Below are 19,477 nucleotides of genomic sequence, written 5' to 3' on the forward strand. Positions count from 1 at the left end.
TTAATATTATTATTATTTTAAGTAATTCCTAATTTTGGATTGTCATAATTTAGTTTGTCTTTGAATTCAAATTTTTCTAAATTTGAAATTCAAATTCTTTCATAAATTATAAAATCTATTATATGAAAGTTTTTTTAAATTTTCCCTCCATTGGATTTTGAATTAATTAGGATGACTTAATTCATTCTAAATCCAACCTCCAAAATTAAGAAAAACAGCAAAAGAGTACTATTTTAAAAATATTCTATTATCGTATTTAAACTTCGAAAATGCACAACTTTCTCGTTTTAAATCCGTTTTCGATGCACATCACCTTATTTTGTTCGTATTTGAATTATGTACGATTTGAGACCATTCTTATTTAAAAATGATAGCTATATATGCAGTTATTTTGAAAATAGTAAAAGTACACTATTTTAAAATACCCTATTATTGTATTTAAAATTGTAAAAATCATATCTTTGTCTTCTTAAATTGGATTTTGGTGTGCGACCCCTCTTTCTCTTCGGAAAATTATGAATTGCAATTTAAAATTATTTTGCATGAGCTGATTCTTGATGTCTGGACAGATTTCTCTCTTAGATGGCTATTTTGAGTATTTTTACTAATATTTAAATATTTATTATTATAATTATTTTGAAATTTCAAATTATTTTCAAATATTTTTGAAAGCTCGATCGAGTGTCCAGTGAATCTCCTATACTTATGTAGATAAAAACGTGATCTATTTTAAATTATCGTATTTTCCAAAAAAATCTATATAAATATGTATTTATGAAGTATTTTTAAATTACTTTGAAACTACTATTATTTTAAATCCTAATTTTTGAGAGATTCACTTCCATAAAATTTTAAACATAGATTCTATGCATGAAAAGCAAATCATGGGGTTGGATTAGTGGATGGTTGAGTTTCAACCATTTACTAGCTCCCGTTATTAATTTTAATTACTTTTTTTTTTATTCGTCGTAGCTTACATGGGTAGGTTGCACCACGAGCACTTAGTTTAGGCTCTCCTAGATTTAAAGACATGTGTGTTTACTGCTTTTATATGTTTCCCATGCATTATTACCTCGAGGGTTAGTGTGAACTTCGATTAAAACCCATTTAACGTAGTGACACCTTAAGGACAAAAATTAAGGACTAGTCTAACAAACTTAGAAATTTTCTAGGGGCTAGGATAGACCCCGGATTGACTTAAAAACTTGAACACTTAAACTTAGTGACATTATAAACCTTCCAAAATTTTCTAGGAATTTTTAGGAGTCTTTATATCCCTTAATTAACTAACCCTAATTAACCTGCTAAATAAGGCCTCGTGACCTTCCAAAAATTACAATAAATACATTTTAGGATGGAAAATTACCCATAATACCTTAAATTGTTCAAAATATGATCCTTGACCTTAGATAAATAGGGCTCCCTAGTTTGACTTCAGGTTGACTCCTAATTTGATCATAGGTGAAATTTACCATTTTGCCCCTAATAATTTATTAAAAATTATTAAAAATCCTAAATTTTCCCCAAACACTTGGCATTACTTTCTCAGGCCACTCTTTCCCTTTGGGGGTGATTCCAATCAGTTTGGATATGATTTGGATCAAAAAATAAAATCAGCCCTTTATTAGGAAATTTAGAAAATTCCCTTAATTACCCGATCTTTAGAAATTCATAACTAATTGTAGAAAATTTTAAATTAGGCAAAATTACTTGCAATAGAATATAATTAGGATCTAGTATTTATTAAAAATCTTAGGTTTCCAGAAACTGACCTAGATTAGAAAGTCAACCTTTTGGTCAACCGTAGTTCACTTAGGGCCCGAAACTTAGAAAATTCATAACTTTTCCTAGAAAACTCCAATTTCAGTGTACTACCTGTCTAATTACTCGTGTTAAGGGTTACTATTTTCCTAAAATGTTAGGAGACTCAGACTTAGCTTTTTTCCCATAGTGACTTTTTGGACCCTTAGTCTAGTTTCTAGGAGGACCAGGAACTTTCCTAAATTGGCTAATATAACTTTAACTTCAAATATCATCACCCTAAGCTCTTAAAATTGATTAACAAACTGAGATAATTAAAATGGACCCTAATCCACTAATATTTGAACTTTAACTAAAATATCTTTTTCAAACCCCCAACAAACCTAAACTCTAGATAATTTTAAATAACTACCCTGCTTATGACCTATCCAAACCACACCAACCATACACACACATAGAATTTTTTTCTAGGGCACCACTTCTAGATCTAGGTTAGGCCACTGGGTTTTACTTTTCTTCTGTGTGCCGGAGCTTTTCGTGAATTTCATTGCATGCTGTTTGAAAAATTATTGGTGTGTTTTCTTACCTTTTCTGCACTCTGTGGATGATGTGATGAGCGCTAGATTTACCCTTAGGTTATATATATATATATATTGTTCTTCTGTGCAGGTGGCCATGCTCAAGCTAATAAAAAGAGGGGAGCATTATCATGATTTCTAATAATGTTTTATGCAGGTGCTTGCTCAGCTCCCCTTAAATAAAAATGAGGGCTAAATTAATAATTATAACTACACAGGTGGAGCTGCTTAGCCCTTATAATTAAGAGCATGGCTTGGCACAGGGTAAATGGTTTGAGTTATTTTCATTTTCATATAAACTGCTTGTGATTTTTATTAGGATAACCATGCAAGGAGTCTAGAATTTTCTTTTTCAATAGATGTAATATTTATAAAATTTGTTAAGAGTTGTAAAAATGTAACTTTGAGTTGGCAGATAGGCCTCACATCCTTGGTGGATTCTCTCGATCTCTTTCACACAGGTTAACGTCATCGAACAAAGGCTCTGACCTAAAATCTCGGATATGTCCTACATCCTTGGTGGATTCTCTCAACCTCTTCCATACAGGTTAACGTCGTCGAGCAAAGGCTCTGGCATACAACCTCGGATAGGTCTCATATCCTTGGTGAATTCTCTTGACCTCTTCCACACAGGTTAATGTCTTTGAGCAAAGGCTCCGACATACAACCTCGGATAGGTATCACATCCTTGGTGGATTCTCTCGACCTCTTCTTTAAAGGTTAATGTCATCAAGAAGTACTCTGAAAGACAACCTTGGATAGGTCTTACATCCTTGGTGGATTCTCTCGACCTATTCTATACAGGTTAACGTCATCGAGCAAAGGCTATGACATACAACCTCGGATAGGTCTTACATCCTTGATGGACCTCTCGACCTCTTCCACAAAGGTTAATGTCATCGAGCAAGGCTCTGATATACAACATTGGATAGATTTTATATCCTTAGTGGATTCTCTCGACTTCTTCCACACAAGTTAATGTCATCAAGCAAAGGCTCCGACATACAACCTCGGATAGGTCCTACATCCTTAGTGGATTATCTCGACCTCTTCAACACAGGTTAACGTCATCGAGCAAAGGCTCTAACATACAACCTCGGATAGGTCCTACATCCTTAGTGGATTATCTCGACCTTTTTCATACAGGTTAACGTCATCGAGCAAGGCTCTGACATACAACCTCGGATAGGTCTTATATCCTTAGTGGATTATCTCAATCTCTTTCATACAGGTTAACGTCATCAGGAAAAGGCTCTGATATACAACCTCAGATAGGTCATACATCATTGGTGGATCCATTATAGGTTAATATCATCGAGCAAAGGTTCTGACATACAACCTTGGATAGATCATACATCCTTAATTAACGTCGCTAGAATGTCGTCAATGAACTTCCATCGGACTTCTCCACAGAGTTAAATTTCTACCCGATGTTAGACTTCTATCTGCCGTCGTACTGCTACCCGTCGTTGGAATTTTGCACGTTGATGGACTTTTGTCGGTCTTCTGCCACACGCAGTACTTCTACCCGACGTCAGACTTCTATCTACCGTCCTACTAATACCTGTCATTGGAATTCTGCCCGTTGATGGACTTTTATCGGTCTTCTGCCCGACGTAGTACTTCTACCCGACATCAGACTTCTGTCTAGCGTTGTATTACTACTTGTCATCTGAATTTTGCCCATCGATGGACTTTCGTTGGTCTTCTGCTTGACGTAATACTTCTACTCGACATCAGACTTCTGTCTGCCGTCGGATTACTACCTATCATCGGTCTACTGCCCGTCGATGAACTTTTGTCAGTCTTCTACCTGATCAGTGCTTTTACCCGACGTCAAATTTCTACCTGCCACTGAACTAATACCCGTCGTCAAACTTCTGTCCGTCGATAGCCTTTCGTTGGTCTTCTACCCGACTCAGTACTTCTACTCAACGTCGTACTTCTACTCAATGTCGAACTACTATCCATCGATAGACTTTCATCGGTCTATTGCCCGACATTGTACTTCTACTTGACGCCGTACTTCTACTCAACGTTGAACTACTAGCCGTCGTCGGACTTCTGCCCGTCGATGGACTTTTGTAAGTCTTCTGACCGACGTTGTACTTCTACGCAATGCCGTACTTCTACTCGACGTCGAACTACTAGCCGTCGTCAGACTTCTGCCCGTCGATGGACTTTCATCGGTCTTCTGCCCGACGTTGTACTTCTACCCAATGTCGTACTTCTACTCGACGTCGAACTACTAGCCATCGTCGGACTTCTACCCATCGATGGACTTTCGTCGGTCTTCTGCCTGATGTTGTACTTCTATGCAATGCCGTACTTCTACTCGACGTCGAACTACTAGCCGTCATCGGACTTCTCCCCGTTGATGGACTTTCATCGGTCTTCTGCCTGACGCTGTACTTCTACCCAAAGCCATACTTCTACTCGACATCGGACTACTACCCATCGTCAAACTTTTGCCCGTCGATGAACTTTCGTCGGTCTTCTACCCAACGCAATATTTCTACCCGACGTTAGACTTCTACCTGCCGTCGGACTACTACTCGTCTTCAGACTTCTGCCTGTTGATGAAGTTTCGTCGGTCTTCTACCCGATGTCGTAGTTCTACTCGACGTCGTACTTTTACCCGACGTCGTACTTCTATCGACGTGAGACTTTTACCCATCATCAGACTTTTGTCTGTCGATGTACTTTTGTCGATCTTCTACTCGACACAGTACTTGTACTCGATGCCAGATCATCTGCTATCGCTCCTTTGTCAGGCCTCCGACCACCGTCAGGCGGTTTCCAAATAAGGAACGACATAATTTCCCCTGACCGCAGAATCTCTCGAAGGAAAGTGGTCACCCGACATTACTCCAGTATAGGGAGGGGCCCTACTATTAGACAATGAATACCAATTGACCAAGGGCAAGGGAAAGCCTCCCGTATAGCAAGAGCACCGAAGGGAGAGGAAGAAGGCTCTTTCTCGCAAAGAGGGCCCCTGCTATTAGACAATGGATACCAATTGTCCAAAGGATTGATAAGGCCTCTAATGAGAGAAAAAAGGAGAAGAAGAAGACTCTTTCTCGCAAAGAGGGGCCCTACTGTTAGACAATGGATACCAATTGTCCAATGGGCAGAGAAGGCCTCTAATGAGAGAAGAAAGGAGAAGAAGAAGAATCTTTCTCTCATAGAGGGGTCCTGCTGTTAGACAATGGATACCAATTGTCCAAGGGGCAGAGAAGGCCTTTAATGAGAGAAGAAAGGAGAAAAAGAAGATTCTTTCTCGCAAAGAGGGGGCCCTGCTGTTGGACAATGGATACCAATTGTCCAAGGGGCAGAGAAGGCCTCTAATGAGAGAAGAGAAGAGAAGGAGAAGGTGCAAGGAATTAGGTCCAAGGGGTGGTCTATTTATAGGCTAGAGGGGAAGTTATGGGAGAGAAAAAAAAATGTATATATATAAAACTCTCCCTCTCTCCCACTCTCCCACTCTCTTTCAAAAAATAAAAAAATAAAAAAAAATATAAAACTCTCCCTCTCCCTCTCTCCCTCTCCCTCTCCCATTCTCCCTCTTTCTCTCTTTCAAAAAAAAAAATTTTTTTGGTAGGCGGTTTGGCAAACCGCCCACCGCCTACCCAGGCGATTTTTCTAAAACCGCCAATGCGGTTTCAATAAAAAAAAATAAGATAACTACAGCCGGCTGCTCACGCGCCCATGCGGTGCTGGTGCCGCCGCAGCCGGCGGCCAACTGGCTGTTTTGGCCCTAAGCGTGTCCGGGCCCGATTTTTGGCCCGGACGGTCCAAATTGGACATTTTTTGGGTCTCCGAGCACGTTTTTTGACGTTCCGGATTCAATTTTGACACTTTAGGGGCTGAACGAGGCCTATATGATCAAGTTTGAGCAAAATTTTAGTTTTGAAACACAATTTTTTGTGATTCGGCCAATATGAAATGTCGACACATATATTTTCGGATTCTAGTCCAAAAATAGGGAGGCAACTTATACGGCGTCGAAAAATTTTCTTAAACGGGTGCGAATCTCGATGCAAAATCAAGTTGGAAACTTCAAAAATTAATTCGGAGACCATCCAAACTCTGATTTCAGTAAAATTATAGTTGAACTGAGCGTCTCGAAAATACAAACCCAACGACACCAAATTCAACTCAATCCGAGCCCAAATGGCTTGAAAGAGGATCCCAATCCTAAGGAAAAAAGAGAGATATCAGAGATTGCTCTTGCTTCCTAGCCTCCTCGACCACCGCCAGACTTCCATCGGACCACCACTTGAGGCCCTCACCTTCACCGGACCACCGCCTGACGTCGTTGCTCTGCCAGACCACCACTTGAGGACCTCACCTCCGCCGGACCACCGCCTAACACCATTGCTCAGCCAGACCACCACGTGAGGCCCTCACCTCTGTCGGAGCACCGCCTGACGCCGTTGCTCCGTCGGACCACCACTTGAAGCCCTCACCTCCTCTGGAACACCGCCTGACGTTGTTGCTCCGCCGGAACACCACGTGAGGCCCTCACCTTCGCCGTACCAACGCTTGACGCCGTTGCTCCTCCGAACCACCACGTGAGGCCCTCACCTCCACTGGATCACCGCTTGACGCCATTGCTCTGCCAGACCACCACGTGAGGCCCTCACCTCTGCCGGACCAGCGCCTGACGCCGTTTGCTCCGCCGGACCACCACTTGAGGCCCTCACCTCCGCCAGACCACCGCCTGACACCATTGCTCCGCCGGACCACCACGTGAGGCCCTCACTTCCGCCAGACCACCGCCTGACGCCGTTGCTCCGCCGGATCACCACTTGAAGCCCTCACCTTCATCGGACCACCGCCTAGCGCCTTTGCTCCGCCGGACCACCACCTGAGGCCTGGACATCTTTTGGACCACCACTTGAGGCCCTCACCTCCGCCGGACCACCGTCTGATGTTGTTGTTCCGCCGGACCACCACCTGAGGGTCGGACTTCTGTCGGACCACCACTTAAGGCCCGAACTCCGCCAGACCACCACCTAACACCCGAACTTCTACCAAAGTATCGCCCTCCTACTATGATCTTTCAGACCCCCGTCTCCTACCAGCAACATTCTTTCAGACCCTAGTCTCCTGCCGACTATGGTCCTCTCGACCTCCGTCGCCTACTACGGTCATTCTGACCTCCATCACCAGACAACTGTGTTTCAGACCCCGGTCTCCTGCCAACAACGGTCTTTCAGACCCTGGTTTCCTGCCGACTACGGTCCTCTCGATCTCTGTCACCTACTACGGTCACTCTGACCTCCATCACCAGATAACGGTCTTTCAGACCCCGTTCTCCTGCCGACTATGGTCCATCTTATCTCCATCACTAGACAACGGTCTTTCTAACCCCAGTCTCCTGTCGACTATGGCCCTCCCGACCTCCGTCACCTACTATAGTCACTACGACCTCCATCACCATACAATGGTTATTCAGACCCCGATCTCCTGCTGACTACGATCATTCTGACTTCCATCGCCTTCTATGGTCTTTCCGACTTCCACCAACAGACAACGGTCTTTCTGACCCCGGTCTCCTGCTGACTACGGTCCTTCTGACCTCTGTCGCCTACTATGGTCCTTCCAACCTCCATTAACAGACAACGGTCTTTCTGACCCCGGTCTCCTACTAGGTCCTTCCGACCTCCATTAACAGACAACTGTCTTACTACGGTCCTTCTGACCTCTGTCTCTTGCCGACAATGGCCCTTCCAACTAAACAAACATGTCTATGTTGATTATTGTAACTCCCACCATGTAATGCACTCTATATGACGTACATTTGTAACATCAAGCCCAGGTCTTCTCCCTAAAAAGGGACTCATTTGTAATCGACTGCAAATACTAGTGGATTCATTCAAACTAGGCCTGGCCCCGTTGTTTTTCCCCCTTTTCAAGGGTTTCCACGTAAAAACTCTAGTGTCTCTTATAAATGCTACACCCTCTCTCACTTATCTGATTGTGTGTTGGATCTTCGTACAATTCTAAGACGTTAAACTTTATAATTCTCTACCGCCGTGAATATTCCAGGACGCAACAATCTCAATGACCAATTCAAAAGCTACGCACACTCAATGCTTATTGTATGACAATAATCCTTTTCTCCTGGTTTATCAATAGCTAGCTGCTATGCATGTGTCCTTTCAAATGCTTCTTTAAAGAACTGATGAACTGTTTTCTTTAGCTTATCCCGTTTTTCTTAGGATTGATTTTTAGTTTATTTCCATCATTAGTTTCGGTTAACTGGAAAAGTTTGTCAATTTTTTTTCCTTTCAAATGTAGTGTTTTACTTGAGAATATAGAATGATGTGGCCAGTGAAGAAAGGCTAGCACCAGCAGCTGAGTGAAGTGTTAGAAGCAGAATACATGCTGAAAATAGAGGACATGTTCTGAAATAAATAAATCGAGGATGGGCATATAAAAAAGTCTGAAGTAGAATTATTTCATTATGTATTAATCACATTACATAGTAGAGGAAGAGTGTATATATACAAAAGTTTTGTAGACAGAAATTGAACTAAAGCAGAAGACTGTTATAGATTAATGGTGGAGAGGGTTAGCTCTGAAAGAAGTGACTGAATGTTCTGCAGTGTATATGAAGTGGAGACTTTGACAGGATTGCTTGCTTATCATGTGATCGGTTATCACCTCACTGTAAGTGAATGATCTATGTGTTGTAGTGTTCACTTGTCACGAATAAGAGTAAACCTGGATGGTGAGAGAGGTTTACTAAGGAGATCAGCAAGTTGATCCTTGGAGCCAATGTGATTAACAGTAACTTCATTGGAGTGGACGCAATCTCGAATATGTGTTTTGTACGGTCATGAAAGACTGAATTGTTAGTCAAAACTAATGCTAATATGTTGTCACAATGAAGTGGTGTGCTGAGGAAATCGGGATGTCGAAGTCACTTAGCAGTCAACGAAGTCAGACAATGTCGGAAGCGGTGGAGGAAAGAGCATGATATTTAGCTTTGGTTGAGGATTCAATGATGGTGGGTTGCTTTTGGACACTCCAAGAGAGGAGTGTCACCAAAGTATGTTCAATAGTTAGTTGTGGATTTCCTACTGAAAGGATTTAATATCCAATCTAAATAGTCATAAGAATGAACAATGATATTACCTTTTGATTATTAGGAGTCTTGAGGTAGATGGTGCTTCTGATCATTGTTTAAAATTGCGCAATATGAGGCTCGCCTTTGCGCAATTCCAGTTAAAAAAGCCTCAAGGCTTACGCCTCGAACCTTTTTATGAGGCTTGCGCCTCAACTTGTTCGATGCCCGCCTTGAGAAGCGGTACGCCTCGCTGGTGTGAGGCAGTACGCCTCGCTGGCATGAGGCGGTTCGCCTCACCTTACTTATCTATTCTTTTGTTAAAACTTGCATAAATCCTAAACTAAAACCCAAAACAAATCATGCCTTAATGCGCCCCCGAGCCACAACAACTTCCTCTGGACTGCCTCATCCTTTAGCCTACCTCCTTCGCCACAACCACCATCGGGGATCACTGGAAAGCCGCACATTACCACCACCTTTAATAATTTAGGAGTATTACTCTCTTCATTAAATTGATGAAAAATATTTATGAAAGACGAAGATAACTAAAATAAATGATGGAGAAGCAGATTGTGAGGCTTGGACTCCACAGGATGAGGTATATGATAGACCAATTTGTTATGATGATGACTCCAATAAAACTCCCTAACTGATGACCATATAGATGATTTCTGAGTTATTGACAACTATTTTAGCTTTCTTTAAGAATTAATTGTGGATGAGTAACGAAGTGAGAGAGAAGGAATGTGAAGTTAAACTTGATGTTACATGATATATTTATGCAATTCTTATATTTTATATTGTTTTGTTCTTGGATTTTAATTCTATTTCATGCAACTTATCATTTTTCACTTAATGTGCATTTTTTTTCATATGTATGTCAATTTGTTACTTCATAGTTCAACAAAAAACTAATATGTCATTCTTTAACATATTATTTTGGTATTATATAAAAAATAATTTTTAACCTTTATTTTCTCTTCACGCAATTATTGGATTTTGAGGCTTACGCCTCAGAATGCCTTGAGGCTTACGCCTCGCCTCACGAATAAAAACATCTCAATACCCAACTGCGCAATTTTAAACTTTGCTTTTGATATATCGAGGAAAATGTTTGAGTTGTTGATAGTGTTTGTTGAGAGGTTGATGGGTGAACTGACAAAGCTGATTGGTAAAAAAGGCAATGTTTAGTCGGGTGATGATGAGGTACAATAGAGAACTTGTGATATGATTAAAAAAAGTTGGGTTGACAAATGGCTGATCTACATTGGATTTGGCCGAGAGTTTGATGGACATTGAAGTAATATCGGGCTTGCATTCAGCTAGGCCTTATGTTCTTAGAAGTTCTTGCATTTATTGTCGTTGGTGTAGGAAGTAACTAGCTGCAGTTGACACCACTTGAATGCCTAGAAAAAATGAGACCGGTCCTAGGTTTTTGAGTGAGAATTGCAGTTGAAGATTAAAATTATGGTATGGAGAAGTGCTTGTTTGTTGCCAATGATGAGAATCATCTACGTAGATGATGAGGTAATCATAGATGTCATTATGGTAGTAGTGGAAGAGAGAAGTGTTGGATGTGCTGAATTTGAAGCCTCAAGATTGTAGAAAGCTAAAGAAGGATTCAAACCATTTTCGAGGAGCTTGTTTTAGCTCATCGATAGATTTATGAAGTTTGCAAATATAGTTAGGATGAAGATTGTCAACAAAGCCTTGTGGTTGAGGTATGCAAACATCTTTATGAAGTGTGCCATGAAGGAAAGTGTTAGGGACATCAAGTTGGAGAACTAGCCATTAATTATGAAGGGTAGTTGTAAGGATAAGTCTAATTGTAGGCATTTTGGCAGTGGAGCTGAATGTTTCAAAGTAATTAACTCCATATTGTTGATTAAATCCTTGAGCTAGTGAATGAGTTTTGTGATGGTCAAGAGTACCATTTGATTTAAGCTTAGTTTCATACGTCCAATGACAACCAATGATATTATGGTGTGAGGGAGGTGGAACAAGAGATCAAGTGCCTTGTCGCTGAAGGGCTAGAAATATGGCATACATTGCTTGGCTCCATCGGGAAATGGCAAAAGGTGGAGTGTGGGTTGCTATATTGAAGATGCTTTTGGGCTTAAGGTTTCTGGTTTTTTGAGCTGGTAGTTATTGGATGGATGTTAGAGGGGATGGGTATTGGATCGAGAGCAGGGGGAATCAACACGAGCTAATTGTAGGTGTTGAGTTGAGCTTGTATTGGTGAATGCACAATTTGGTGTATTGGAAGCTAGAAACGTATGTTGTATGGGAGTTGAAGTGGAAATCGGAAGAAGTGTAAGTGGAAATGGCTGGGTAGATTTGGAGGGTGGAGTAGAGGAGAGTAAATGGGATTTGAACGGAAATTCTATTCATGAAAGATAACATGATGAGAGATGAAAATTTTGTTGGTTAATGTATTGTAGCAATGACAACCTTTGTGGGAAGAGGAGTAGCCAAGAAAGATACCCTTGGTAGAGCAAGTTCAAGTTTGTTGGGTTGCAAGTAGTTGCATCCATGGAAAGCATGGACATCCAAAAGTTTTAAGGTGAGCATAGGAAGGGGAGGTTTGCTGGAGGAGCTGAAAAAGAGATTTATTGGTGGTAGGTTTAGAGGGAAGGAAATTTATAAGATAAACTGTTGTGGGTAAAGCTTCAAGCCAAAAAAGAGGAGGGTAGGCATGCCACATGAAAAATTGTACGAGCTGTTTCAATTAAATGATGATGCTTGCATTCGGCCACTTCGTTTTGTTTAGGGGTATAAGGACAACTTAGAGAAAGGTTTGCAAGTTATGGGAGGTTTATTCCTCACCATAGTTAGAGTGGAACACTTTAATTTTAGAGTGAAATAAATTTACAGCCATTGTTACAAAATGAATAAATTAATGTGAAGTTTTAGCTTTTTGCTATGCATTGGAAATAACAAGAAAATTTTGGAGAAGTCATCAACAAAAAACACATTATATTTGAATCTATTGAAAGAAGGGACTGAAGACCATCCCCATATAGGTATAAGTTCTAAAGGTTTATATGTATGACAACGTTTTGTAGAGAAAAGAAGTTATTTCAAGTGGTTTTGCAAGGGAGAAAATTGCTTGATGCTGATGTCCGAGAAAAGCATGCCAAAAAACAATGGAGTTGAGTTGAGTGGAGAGAGTTGTAGCAGACAAAGAGAATGTTGTGGATTGTAGGGGGTAGAGGGCATTACAGTGGCAACATTGGAGAAAAGTTTTATTAGTTGAAAGGTTTTTGATGGTGAAACCAAAAGCATAAAAAATGACGGAGTAGTTATTGTCAGAGCTTAATTGATTTATAGATAATATATCTTGAGAAAGAGTGGGAACATGAAGCAGATTGTTGAGGAGGAGATTACAATTAGGGAAGGGAGCGTGCAAAAGACCTTGACTGTTGTTGGAGATGGGTAGAGAGGTGTCGTTGCCTATGGTGATGGAATTGGTAAATGTATACGTGATTGATTGTTGTTGGTGATGGATATCTCCTGTGAGATGGGCATAGACACCTAAATTAAGAAGCCATGGCTTTGGTCTTGGTTGTGAGTGAGAGAGGAGACCTGTAATAATAGTGATGGATGAAGCATTGTCTTGTAGGGCACAATGATGCCATGGTGGTAGTTAGACTTTGGAACATATTTGGCATGTAGTATGAGGGCCAAAATTAGCTCAACCTCCATGGTGAGCAGTAGAATTTTGGCCTCTGCCTGGGCAAAAAGAACGACCACGGGTGGCTTCAAGTGCCATTTAGGATTGATGCTGGTGAGGTCTTTGGAATTATCTTTATTGATATTGATTTATGCACTGCACAATAAGGAATAAAGGTCGTCAAGACTGATGGGTGTGAATTTGGTTCGGATAGTTGTCTTGAAAGCTTGATATGTGAATGATGGACGATTTAGAATGTAGAGAATGATATCTTCATGATCTATGTGTGAATTGGCCATAACTATATTTTCAACCAAAGATTTGATGGGGAATAATATTGAGTCATAGTGATGTCTTTCATGGTGATATTGTGAAGTCATTTTTGAGTTGAATGAGTCGAGATCGGTTTGAGGGATGAAGATGTTTTTCAAGAGATCCAAATATCATGACAAAAGGTGAGATTGAGAATATAAGGTAGAATTGTTGAAGAAATAGTGGAGTAGAAGCTATGGAGAGGTTTTGGTCAAGGAGATGCCAAGTATTGCATGCAGATTAGGTCTAATGTTACCTTTGGCTGAGATGATTTGCTTGGGTGGGCAAATGGCCAAATGTTACAACTATTTAGAAAACCATAGAAGTTGTTGGCTGAAAAGCTTTTCAGGATTTGGAGTCTCCAAATAGGATAGTTTTGATTGTTGAGCTGAGTGTCAACTCTATGTTTTATGTTGGACATAAGATATTTTAAAGAAGAGGGAATAGAGGTTTTGACCATGTCATTGAGTTCAGATTGTGAAGAGGCTGGGTGGTTCATGGAAGTTGATGCCAAGTTGGCCATGACAAGAATGAAGACTAAAGAGAATAAGAAGCAGAGAGGGAGGTGCGGTTAAGCTGGAGTCTCTTATACCATTAAGAAAGGATAGCATCAGCAACTGCGTGAAGTAATAGAAAAAGACTACATGCTGAAAACAGAGAACGAGTGCTGAAATGAATAAACAGAGAATGGGCATATGGAGAAGTCTGAAGTAGAAATATTTCATTATATATTCATCTAATTACATAGGAGAGGAAGAGTGCATATATACAAAAGTGCTGTCGACGAAAACTAAGCTAAATCAGAAATCTGTTATAGAGTAATGGTAAGATGAGATGATTTGTAAGGATTATTTCTGAAAAAGGTGACTGAATTTCTTGCATTGTATATGAAGTGGAGACTTTGAAAGGGCTGCTTGCTTATCACATGATCAGTTATTAGTTGGGGACCAAGCTGTTGATCTTTGTATGACTTAGGGGCTGTTTGGTAGCACCAATGATTTCATTTAAGTAGAATTTCGTAAATCCTCTAAATCCGGATTTACAAAATCCTAAGGGGGTTAAATCCTGAAAATTGTTTGGCAACATTTATGATAAATTTTGTGTGACTTATTGGCTATTCAATTCAGGATTTAAGGTGGTTAAAAGATTTTGGAAAATTAAAATATTTAAGGTGCTTAAGAGATTTAAGGCAATTACTTATTATTTATAATATTTTATAACAATTATTTTCATTAAAATTGTATTTAATCATATTAATTATTTTGAAATAACTAAGTATTTAACAAATAATTTTATTAAAAATTATATTAGTTTTGCTTAATTTTTTAATATTTTAAATTATATTAATTAAGTTATCCAACATTAACTTAAGAGTACATTTTGCCTTTCGCTTCTACGACAACGTTCCCTTCCTGTTGGAGTGGTAGTTACTACATTTTTTTATCAGAATAAACAACAGGAGCTCGCTTGCTGTGAAGGAAACTTTCTCCCTTTCGAGCGCTTCTTTGGCAAAATCCCATAAATCCACCGAATCAAGGATTTCGTAAATCCAGGATTTACGACGAAACGAGGGAATTTTTTGTCAACATCGGCTTTGATTTACTGTGAGATTTAGTTTTGCATTTTTGGTCGTTTGATTGGATTTAGCTCGCTGGCTGTGAAGGTAACTTTCTCCTTTCGCGCGCTTCTTCGGATAAATCCCACTCGGATTTACTAAATCCGGCTACCCCTCGGATTTACTAAATCCCGGATTTAAGCTGTAAATCCGTAAATCCGGGATTTACTGAATCCCGGGATTTAACGCGCGCACAAAAACTGTTTGGCTGGATTTAGCGTAAATCCGACTTAAATCCCGCTGTAAATCCGATACCAAACAGCCCCTTAAAGTGAATTTGAGATTCTGAGGGGCATTTCATTGGTAGAAGAATCACAGCCTTGGGAATTATATTGTATGAAAGACACGGAGACTGGAGTTCAATTTCAATTTTCAAATTGATGCATATCGTGAAATGTTATATGAGGTGGGAGAAAAAGGCATATCAATAGAATTGGTGTTTACCATGGTATTTATTTAATCATTGAAGTGTATTTTTTTGAAAAGACCCAAGTGGAAATCATTTAAATTATTGAAGGAAGTATTAAGGATATTTTTTTATGGAGATGCGTGTGAGAGTAAAAAACAATCCAAAAAAACAAGAGTTGGGTTTCTATATTATTAGTGTCTTGTGTACATTGTTGACTTGATCTTTTGTGTTGATATGTGTATATCAATAATATTTAAAGCTCTTAGCATCCTACCTTCCTAATAAGTGGTATTATAACTATTAATTTTGTTTAGATAGAGTTTCATGAGATTTGCGGCTTCCATATGGTGCTCATATCATGATCAAGGAAGATTTAATAGGTCATGAATCTCATTTGATACCAACATAGTTGAGTGGGCTCTTGGATATAGTTGATGTTGTTGAAAAAATTGTTTGGGGGGGGGGGGGGGGGGGGGTGCGGGGGGGGAACTAGGTCAAATGATGCGAGGGGAAGATGATTGAGGTACACTCGGGAAGATCACATTGTATTAAGTATGGAGGTCGCAATGTTGAAAGGAATAGTATTCTCATAAAAAAAATTTTCCTATATTCATGCACACTCATATTCGTGCCTCCCTAATAATCTCTGAGGTTAGCTAATGTGATGCAGAAGGTCTATATTCATGTATATCCTCCAGTGTGTTCAACATATCGTGATCCATGGGACTCCTTGCACCCCTATTAGACAAGGGTTGCAATGAGGATGATGGGTCTCACCCACTACACTCGCTCCCGTAGTACGAGCTAACATTAATACTACCATCAAACTATTTGTGTTAGGTGCTTCGACATTAGTTCCTTATTCATATATGCTTTGATCTCCTCTTTCACCATATCGGGCACTTTGGCTCTTATTGCTCGAATAGTTTTTCATCTATCCTAGTTACACCACTTTTCACCACTTTCTGGTAATAATTGCATTTCAAGTATACATGCATCTAGTCGTTGCCTCTCACATCAACTTGACTGCTTTGTGATGGACCAGCCGATTTGATTGGGAGGGAATTAGAAAGTTTCCTAATCAAGAGGAAGATGTTTAGGAAGATTCTTAATCAAAGGGGAATTGTTTAGAAAAGTTTTAATTACATTTGGGAGGGAATTATTTAGTGCAAGAGATATAATTTGAATTCAAAATCTAAGAGGGAATTATTTAAGGAAAGGGAGGAGGAATCAAGGGGGAATTGTTTAGGAAAGTTTAATTATAATTGGGTGGAAATTATTTAGGGCAAGAGATCTGATTTGAGTTCAAATATGAGAGGGAATTATTTGGAGGAAAAGGGGCTAATTTGGGATGGAATTAGAGAGTCTATTTAAGGCTAACAATAGGGTGATTGCACGATTATGATGTTATTTGCTGAATTTAGATTGTTCTTAGGTTGATTGGGCTCTAGCCAACGGCTAGAGAGCCGGATCCAATTGTATCTTGTCCTTCTTTCATAACTATTTTGAATAAAAAAGTGTTCTTGTGGGTTCTTTATTGTACTCAATTCTCGTCTGTGAATGAATACATCTAAAATTTTTCAATTTCTAGTTTGCTAAAATCAGATTTCAGCCATAGATTTTCACAAATTATGCATCCACTTCTTATCACTATGTTTTCAATTCGGGTTCTTCCTATGACCCGGTGTGATTTTATCATGTGGTTTTATCTTTATCTTTGAACATCATCTACAAAACATTACAATAAAAGTTGAGGAAAAAAAATTCAAACAAAAATAAATTAGGGTTAGAAAAGGGTTTTAATAGAAAAAATTTGAAACAAAATGTAAATTAAGTGTTTGGTTGACTCTATTAGTTGAATGGTTTTAATTAAAAAAAAAATAATATTCATAGAGGCAAACACCTCAAACCTATGAGGAAAGGCGCACGCCTTACAAGGAATGCTCGAGGTGTGTCTTGAAACATTTTTCTTCAAAGTTGCACTGAGACGTGCCTCATATTGCTCTATTTTAAATAGTGGTTTTCCCATATTAAAAGTGAAAATAAGAGTTGAGCTCCTCCTAATATGCTAGTAATGTCCGTACATCTTAATTTTTTTTGCTTTGATGGGAAGCAATTCACTAGTATGTTGCACTTTTGGCGGTTTGATTTTTTTTCCCTGGCGGTTTGATTTGTAAGTATAGGATGACATCATTGGGATGTTTATTGTTGGGAAGTTTTCCTGCCAAAGAACGTACATCCTAGTTTTAAAACCTCTCTATTCGATGAACAAAAGAAACGCTCCTTTTCGCTGGTTTCAATCAACTTATGACCCAGAATTAGTGTTTGTTAATGGTGGAAAGATAGGATATTTAGTAAGTTGTTGATTACTATGATGCATGCTTATATATTTTTTTATTAGGAGTCAAATTTAGAAGCTTATTTTTAGGTGGAAAGACTTGGTTTCGGAATGGAATTATTTGTGAAGTGGGAACTGCAACGAGTTGTACTTCAGTTATGAACCGTTTGAAATGCTCCAAATCTTAGAACTGTGAAGTTTGTCCCCCAAAGAGCATACATCCTAGTTTTTTAACCTCTCTGCTTTATAATAAAAGGAACGTTCATTTCCTCTGGTTTCAATCAACCTATGGCCTTGAAAATTAAATTGTTGTACGTTTATTTCACATGGAAGGCAACATTTCGGCAACCACCTAGAGTATTCCATTAGAAATAACTGTATGAGGAAGGCGAATTATTTTGCATTCCAAATAACATCTAGTGGCCTTTTATATTAAAATCAGTGGTGGAATCTGAAAGAACTGGGTGGTTCTAAGCCCCACAGATTTTTAAAAAAAAAGGGTCAATTTAGTTATATATAATGTGAAAGCTCTACTTCTATTTTTGTTTTTTTTTAATGGAAAACAAATCAATTGAGATTAGGAGGATGTAACTTCTTCATTTATTCAATTTTGCTTAGTAGGATGTCGTTCCTCCAGATTTATAATTTTGTACAGCTTATAGAGATGCTTTGTAACCTATCTATTGCCCCCTGCCCTGCATACCATCCTACTCTTCTGCTGTCCAAGCTTGTAAATCTCTGTAAATTACTCTTTCAATATAATAGACGATCGCTCTTTTTATTCATTTAAATTGAATTCTGGACACAGGCACGACTTGCATTTTGCAAGTTCATGGTAAAACCTTCTACCTTATCAATCTTGGATGAACCTACCAACCATCTGGATATACCATCAAAAGAGATGCTTGAGGTATCTATCCATCCCTTCCTCTTTTCCTGATACTATGCTGTCATGTTTCTGTAATAGCTAGGGAAGAATAAAAAAATTTAATCTTTTTTTTTTTTTAACAGGAGGCCATATCAGAATATCAGGGGACTGTTATCACAGTTTCTCATGACCGTTATTTCATAAGGCAAATAGTTAACAGAAGAGTGGAAGTGAAGAATAACACTCTACAAGACTATGCTGGTGATTACAATGTAAGCAACCTCAATGAGCTTATCAGTATATTCTACTTAAATTTATTTATTTTTTGCTGTAGTTGCTGACATGGTTTCGATTGTTCTATCACAGTACTATTTGGAAAAGAATCTGGAGGCCAGGGAAAGAGAAGTAGAACGTGAAGCGGAGCTTGATGCAAAAGCTCCCAAGGTGAAAGCCAAATCTAAGATGTCAAAGGAAATTAAACCTAAGACTGACCTAACCAGGATCTCAAACCCTAGGGCTATTGTAGTGCTCCCTGAGACTTTCCAATGAGCCTAAGAACACCTAATTTGGACAAGTGTGCAGTGAGTTATGAATTTTTGAAGTTCCCTTGAATTTCTGGATTTATTAATCCGGCAATTACACAGTCAGCAACCGTTGACATGCGCCGCGCGTTGATTCGCTAGGCAATGATTGGAGCTAACGGTTAACGGCCGGGTTAACCACAGCCATTGGATGGCAGATCGAATGGCTGGGATTAACAGCGCTCCGATACCGCAGGATTTAATCCGAGCCGTTGATCAAGATTAACGGCTGGGATTTCGTCTTCAACCTCCCGCTCGTATCCG

General features: G+C 39.4%; 1 protein-coding gene across 1 annotated transcript in view; it reads left to right on the forward strand.

Moving 5' to 3' along the window:
• Positions 1–19,181, forward strand: part of LOC110105234 (ABC transporter F family member 2-like) — an 84,837-nt gene extending 65,656 nt beyond the window's left edge. Inside the window, exons 4-6 of the mRNA XM_020834634.2 lie at positions 18,573–18,674; positions 18,776–18,904; positions 18,999–19,181. Coding sequence (XP_020690293.2) covers positions 18,573–18,674; positions 18,776–18,904; positions 18,999–19,181 — 414 coding nt within the window. The remainder of the gene's footprint in view (positions 1–18,572; positions 18,675–18,775; positions 18,905–18,998) is intronic.
• Positions 19,182–19,477: the final 296 nt, after the last annotated feature.

This window comes from Dendrobium catenatum, unplaced genomic scaffold (genome assembly GCF_001605985.2).
Source record: "Dendrobium catenatum unplaced genomic scaffold, ASM160598v2 fragScaff_scaffold_414, whole genome shotgun sequence".
Classification (NCBI taxonomy): domain Eukaryota; kingdom Viridiplantae; phylum Streptophyta; class Magnoliopsida; order Asparagales; family Orchidaceae; genus Dendrobium; species Dendrobium catenatum.